Source organism: Centrocercus urophasianus, unplaced genomic scaffold, assembly GCF_019232065.1.
Source record: "Centrocercus urophasianus isolate 14NV4802_14NV808 unplaced genomic scaffold, USGS_Curo_1.0 seq_38, whole genome shotgun sequence".
Taxonomy (NCBI): Eukaryota; Metazoa; Chordata; class Aves; order Galliformes; family Phasianidae; genus Centrocercus; species Centrocercus urophasianus.
The window spans coordinates 1,155,542-1,161,703 of NW_024884955.1; the positions used below are offsets into that span (position 1 = coordinate 1,155,542).

The 6,162-nt window shown below is 60.2% G+C and overlaps 1 protein-coding gene across 1 annotated transcript; it reads left to right on the top strand.

Moving 5' to 3' along the window:
• Nucleotides 1-880: 880 nt before the first annotated feature.
• Nucleotides 881-5,347, top strand: CUNH20orf204 (chromosome unknown C20orf204 homolog). The gene is made up of 6 exons (XM_042832263.1): nucleotides 881-946; nucleotides 1,148-1,330; nucleotides 3,602-3,736; nucleotides 3,923-3,985; nucleotides 4,064-4,216; nucleotides 4,871-5,347. The coding sequence occupies exons 1-6, from the start codon at nucleotides 881-883 to the stop codon at nucleotides 5,000-5,002; spliced, it is 732 nt and encodes a 243-aa protein (XP_042688197.1). The 3' UTR covers nucleotides 5,003-5,347.
• The last annotated feature ends 815 nt before the right edge of the window (nucleotides 5,348-6,162 follow it).

Genomic DNA, 6,162 nt, shown 5'->3' on the forward strand with positions numbered 1-6,162 from the left:
CAGACAGGGCTCTGAACAGCCCTGGTGGCTGCGGGGTTGGGGTGGTTGGAACCACAGTGGCGTGGCTCTTTGTGCTGGAGAAACTGCTGAGCTGTGGGAGTGTTTGGAGCATCTCCCCCCAGCCGTGTGCTGCAGGGCAGGATCAGTGGCTTCCCCTGCTTCTTGCTCAGGTGTCAGCATCATCTCCAAGGGTTTGGCTGCGAGTGCCCTGGAGGTGAGGAAATGCCAGGGCTGGGCTGCATTCTCCTCCTGGACGCCGCGCTGCCCTCGCCCAGCCTGTGCACTGCATCTCAGGTGCCCAGGGCCTTTACGTTCACTTTTGTTTCACAGATAAATGGGATCATCCATCTCAGAGCCCTTTAATGTGCCTAGATGTCTTTGTCTTTTTAAGCAGATCACGGCACCTATGAAATTTAACTATATATAGAGCTCAATAAACAAGTTATATGGGTCCTGTCTGCAATGGTATGTTCTTGTGTATTCCCACTGTGCATGGTGGAGCGTTTTCCTGGTCGGATGGCTCCTGCTCCCATGTGCCAAGCTGAGAAGTCGGACTGTTCAGCTCTTTGCTTTACCTCACCCCAGTGCAGCATTGTGTGTCGGTGACTTTCATTGCCTCCTGCATGAAAGCAATTGAAACCTGGAGTCAGGGCAGAGTTTTCTGAGCCTGGATTCACGTGCTGGCATTGACGTCCCCTGCTCAGAGTGCAAGAGTGGGGAAGCAGCAAGGCGTTTTGCTCACTGTAACAGCATCATGGTGCCTGTGGGTGTTGCAGCCATCAGCTCTCAGGAGGCACTCTGCCCTTTGCAGCTAGAAGTGCTAACCAAGCCTCGTAGTGTTTCTGGTTGTGACTTGGAATGATTAAAGCAACCGGCACTCATGGCGCTGTGCGTCCCCAGGCTTTGGTGTTGTCGCAGCACCCAGGAGGCGTCCAGCATCCACGCGGTGAAACCACACCACCCTTCCCCACTCACCTTCTAGGGGCCTTTCGGGGCAGAGCAGCCTCCCGTACCCTGACCTCACAGCCGCGATCTCTTGGTGCGAGCAGCCCGCGGCTCTGCCTTCAGCTCGGGGCCGTCTCCTTTCCTTCCCTGGTTTCCCACCGTTGTGCCACGCTGGGGTCTGCGTGCTGCGGGTTGGGTGCAGCAGGGAGCCCGGGGCTGGGCCGGCGGTGCTGTGGCCGCGACGCTCCCCCCGCTGCACGGGGCCGGGCCCGTCCCCTCCCACCGCAGCCCCGTGCGTGGAGCCAAGTTCAAACCGCCAGCCCTGGCGGAGCGGGACGCGACGTGGGGCCAACCTGGGGGCCCCCAACGCCTGCGGGGCTCCATGGTGAGTGCGGTGCTTCGAGGGGTGATGGGTTGGAGCCTCGCTGCTGCTGGGATTTGGGGCAGAAGGGGATGGGATGGGATTCAAAGCCATTGGGATGAGGTTTGGGGATCATTGGGGTACGGTTGGGATAGGGCTTGGAGCAGCTGGGTATAGGGATCGGTGTGATTAGAGGGGGCTTAGGGATGGGGTTGTGCTGGGTTAGGGAGGGGGCTTGGACTGGTTGGGATGGGGTCGGGATGGGGCTGCGAGGTCCTGCTGTAAGGGTCTGCTCCGGATGGGGCTGTAAGGTCCTGTTGTAAGGGTCTGCTTGGGATCAGGCTGTAAGGTCCTGCTGTAAGGGTCTGCTTAGGATGGAGCTCGGGGCTGGACTGGCCGGGAGGGCGTGGAGCTGGCGGGGAGGGCCGGGCCGGTCCGGCCGGGGCTGGGCTGCGGCTTGGATCTGGTGGGGCTGGACGTGGGGGGGCTGGTCCTGCGAGGGGCCCCTTCGGAGAGGATGGGACGGGGACCGGGACCCCGGGGGCTGGAAGGGAGTGCTGTGCCTTTGTGCAGCCGATGGTAGCGCGAGTGCTGCTGTATCACTGATGGTGATTTCCCTTATCTCTGTGTATTTGTTGGAGGATTAGAGCTGGGGAAGAGATTAGCTCTGTCCTGCAGCCATACTCCCTGCGTTTTCCTCCTGCCGGAAGGGAGCGTGGCTGAGAGCAGCCACGTGCTGGCAGTGCTGGCCCTCCTGGCACCGAAGGGAGGAGGGATAAGCACAGAGCAGCAGTCAGATGTGTTTTCCCGTGCAGAAGGGAGGGAAGCAGCGTGCTTTGTGCTGTGTGGGCAGTGGGAATCACCCATAGAGGTCTCTCAGTTCCTGTCCTGATGCTTGATGAGCTCTTGGAACCCCCCATGTCAGGCTGGGCTGCCTGGAAATACTGTAAATGCTGTAAATGCTGTGCTTTCTCCTGGAATTTGGTCCCAGTTGTTTAATAAGGCACTTCAGGGAAGTCATTGCTGGCTTAATGGTTTGAGCAAAATTACGTGGCCTTGTCTTCCTGGCTGCAGATGCTTCCTGAGAGCAGCTTTGGACTTTGGACGGGCCGACCTCATGGAAGCAACGTTCTCCTTTGGAGAGTTACACCCTGGGTTCCGTGCATTGCTGTCTGTGGGTTTCAGCCTTGCACCGTGCTGGGTTTGCATGTTGCATCGCACTGTGCTCCCCTTGCTCCTGCTGAGCTTTGAGAGCATTGGGGTAGGATGGGCTCTTTTGGCCTTTGGAGTCAGGAGCAGCAACTATGTCCAGGGGGGAGAACGAAGCAGATGAAGGTTTCAGGAGTGGAAACCTGGAGAGCTTTTTCATTGAGTATCACCTGGTGCAGAGATCCAGAAAGCAGAGGGGAAGCCCAAGCCCTGAGCTGCAGATGGAAAACCTCCCTGCCGTGTGCGCTTTGGCTGCAGTGCAGGAGCTGTGTTTTGAAGGGTGCTGAGCCACTTTCTGCCTGCCCAGGCCTGACTGGGGAAAAGCTGGGGCATGTGGGGGTTTTCAGTGCAGACAGGAGCAGGCAGCAATGCCTGCTGCCAGCATGGGCCCTGAGCACTGTGCCACCCCATAGCGGTGCTGCTGTTGCAGCACAGGGGAGCAGGGCCGCCAACATTCTTTCATGGCAGATGCTGAGGGTGCACGGCGCTTCCCATCCTCACCCTGCTGCTCAAATATCCCTGGTCCCGGTCATCCGAGGCTGTGCTGGCTTTCCTTCAACTTTCCTTCAAAGAACCTGAGCTCTCCCTGCAGAGTGTCCGGGTGCACGGTTCCTACTGAGCTCAGTTGTCAGCAGCTGGGTTTCCCCGCTCTGCTGGGAAGGCTGTTGAGCAGTGAGGCTGCTCTGGGCTTTGTGAAATGGTGGGGAGCATCTTTCCGAGCAACCTGGAACTGTTTGCTTTGAGCTGCGGAGGTTTGTCGGTGGGGAAGCTGCAGCCCCACTCTGCCTTAAGGTCCCTTTCAGTTCCCGTTGGCCTTGGGGTGCTGGGAGGGGGGGACTGTGCTGGGGTGGAGAGCGTGCAGGCAGGCCCTATGGAGGCACAGAGCTCCCACATCTCTGTGCTATGTGCACTGCAGTGGGGTCAAGAAGAGGGCTGAGAGCAGAGCGATTGCTGCAGGAGGCAATGGCTTTGCAGGGAGCATGTTGTTGCTCTCCCTCCTGCATGCTGTGTCTGTGAAAGAGGGAATAGGTCTGCTTGGTGTCCCCTAGCTTTCCCGTGGCTGATGCTGAGTCCTTCCCTGCACAGCTTCTCCCCAGGGCCCTCTCCTGTGCTGTGCTGCTGCTGCTGCTGGCCACCGTGCTGGGCAGGGGCTGGAGGTGCAGCATCGCCAGGATCCTGCGGCAGTACAGAGCTGTCATCTTCCACGAGATCCAGAACCTGGTGAGCGGGGAGAAGGGAGGGGGTCGTAGAACCGTTTGGGTTGGAAGGGACCTTAAGTGTAACGCAGGGTTGTGCACAATGCAGGTAGGTGGGGAGAGTGCTGTGCTTCAATGCAGGACTCCTGCCCCATGTGGAAGGCAGCAGTGCTTCGTGGTGCCTGATGCACTCCTTGCTTTATTGCTGCAGAAAAACCTGAGCGGGTCGGCAGAGAGGAGCAGTCGGGCCGGGCCGGTGTGCCGCTCTGACAAGGTGAGCTTCAGGGCTGGGGCACATCGTGGGCTGAGCCATCGAGCCCCATTCCTGCCTGCTCTCCCTTCTCCCTCCCAGGACCAGAGGATCCTGCAGTCCATCTACAACATCAGCATGTCGCTGCGGGACGTGGCAGGCGGTGCTCTGCGGGGCCCTGAGGAGGCAGCAGTATGGAAGGTGGTCCGGGACACTGAGTTTGTGCTCAGGGAGAACTGCCGGCGTATTGGCAAGGTGAGAGCATCACCCCTCCCCCATCACCCCACGGCTCCCAGTTTGCCACCTCGTGTTCGAGGAATCTCTGCAGCATCCCTAAGGGTGAAGAGCTGCTCTGGGTTTATGCTGGGGACACAACCCTGAGGGCTTCCACCTGCCCAGCCCTGGGCTGAAGGCTGCAACCAGCAAATGGTCTTGGTGGGTGGGTGGGTGCTAAGGTTCTGTGCTTGTGGGCAAAACCTGTGATTTGGATCCAAAACATCAATCTGGGCATCCCCAGGGATCTGTTGGGGAAACCCCAGCAGGGGAGAATCCCCTACCACAAAGAACTCGTTAACCAGCGGGGAAGCCCCAGGGTGCTCCCAGCTCTGCCTGGCGAAGCACTGGGGTCACATCCCTGCTGCAATCAGCTTGGGTTAATGCTGGGTGCACGTCAGCATGGTGCAGGGAAGCCACCTGTTGCCCTGCATGAGGATGTGCCATTGAGAGGGTGCTGCAGGGATGGTTTGCTCTGCTGCGCCCCTTAGCTCTCCGGAGGCCTCATCCTTGCTGTGTGTGTGTGTGCTTCGGGCACCCACAGCCCCTGTGTGTGTGGGGCCAGCATCCTCCCCTGGCATCAGGTGACATGTTGGTGGCTGCTGTCCCCATGCCTGATTCTCTCACCCCCAGCAGAGCCCCCCACGCCCCCCACTGCAGCCGCACCGCAGGAGGCAGCAGCTGAAGGAGATCTCAAGGAAGGCACAGAGGCTGGCCACGTGCTGGGAGAAGCTCAACGTGCTGCACGCAGCCCCTCGGGACTCATAGGGGACACCCCAACACCTCATCCTGCATCTGGGTTCATGGCTGCTGGCATCCTGCATCGAATCCTGAGGTGAATCGAATCCCACAGCTGGCTCAGCAGATACAAGCAGGTGCCCAGGTTGAGTTCATCCTCCTGGCCCATATGGTTCCCAGGGACCACATATGGGGCACAACCCGAAACCTGGGGAAGAAGAAGGGGTGAAGTGCAGAAAACTGAGATGCAGTGATTTCTGTGCTGCTCCTCGCCCTGCATCCCCTTCCCCTGCTGCCCTGTGGGGACACCAGCTGCTTTCCTGAGCAGAAAGAGGACAATGTGACCCACTGGGCTGAGTTCTGCTGGCACCGGAGTGCTGTGTATCCGTGGGTAGAAGGATGTGCATCTCTAGTGAGTGTGGCTCCAGGACTGGGAGAGCTGCCCTGGGCCCCCGGCTGTGTGAGGGGACCTGGGGGAGGGCAGTGGGATAAACATCTGGGGAATGGAGGGTCAGTATGAGCACGGCTGGGAGGGACCCTTAGAGGTAAGTGCAGCCCTGAAGGCTGTGCCTCCTTCCTTGGTTGGGGTGTGCGAGACCAGAAATAAATCCTCTCCTGGCTCTGCAGCCCCGAGCTTTGTGTGGGGTGGGGGCTCCTCGGCCTCACTGCGGCGGAGCTGTGCTCGCTGATTCAGCTTCCCCAGCCCTTCTCTTCCCCCCCGCCCCCCCCCCCCCCCGGCGGGCGCCGCGGGGGGCGCTGCGGGGCGCGAGGTGGCGCCAGCGGCCTGTGAGCCGCCACCGCTTTGGGCGTTGGTGGGGGGGGGAGGAGGGTGGATGCAAGATGGGGGGTCCAACCTTCGGGATCGCCCTTCGGGGTGCGCGACCCCTGCCGCTGGAGGAGGAAGCGGGATGGGGTGGGATGGGTGCGTGCGGTGCTGCTTCGTTTTCCTCAGGGTGATGGAGGGAAGTGACACCGGAGCGGCACCGCCTGCAGAAAGCGTTTGCAGCGCCGGTGGTTTTGCCCCAATCTCTGCCTTCGGGGGCACGGGGAGCCCGGTGCGGCGGCAGGAATGAGTGCATGGAAAGGCAGGAAAGAGTGAAGGAAGAGGCTGAAGAGAGGGAGGGGAAAAACGAGGTCGAAGCGCCGGTGGAATCACAGCAAAACAGCCGGAAAAAGGAAACGGGCCTGAA

Coding starts and splice junctions, on each gene's coding strand:
- CUNH20orf204 (XM_042832263.1), top strand. CDS start 881: ATGGCGCTGTGCGTCCCCAGGCTTTGGTGTTGTCGCAGCACCCAGGAG. Junction 1,331..3,601: donor AACGCCTGCGGGGCTCCATG/GTGAGTGCGGTG, acceptor TTCCCTGCACAG/CTTCTCCCCAGGGCCCTCTC. Junction 3,737..3,922: donor TCCACGAGATCCAGAACCTG/GTGAGCGGGGAG, acceptor TTATTGCTGCAG/AAAAACCTGAGCGGGTCGGC.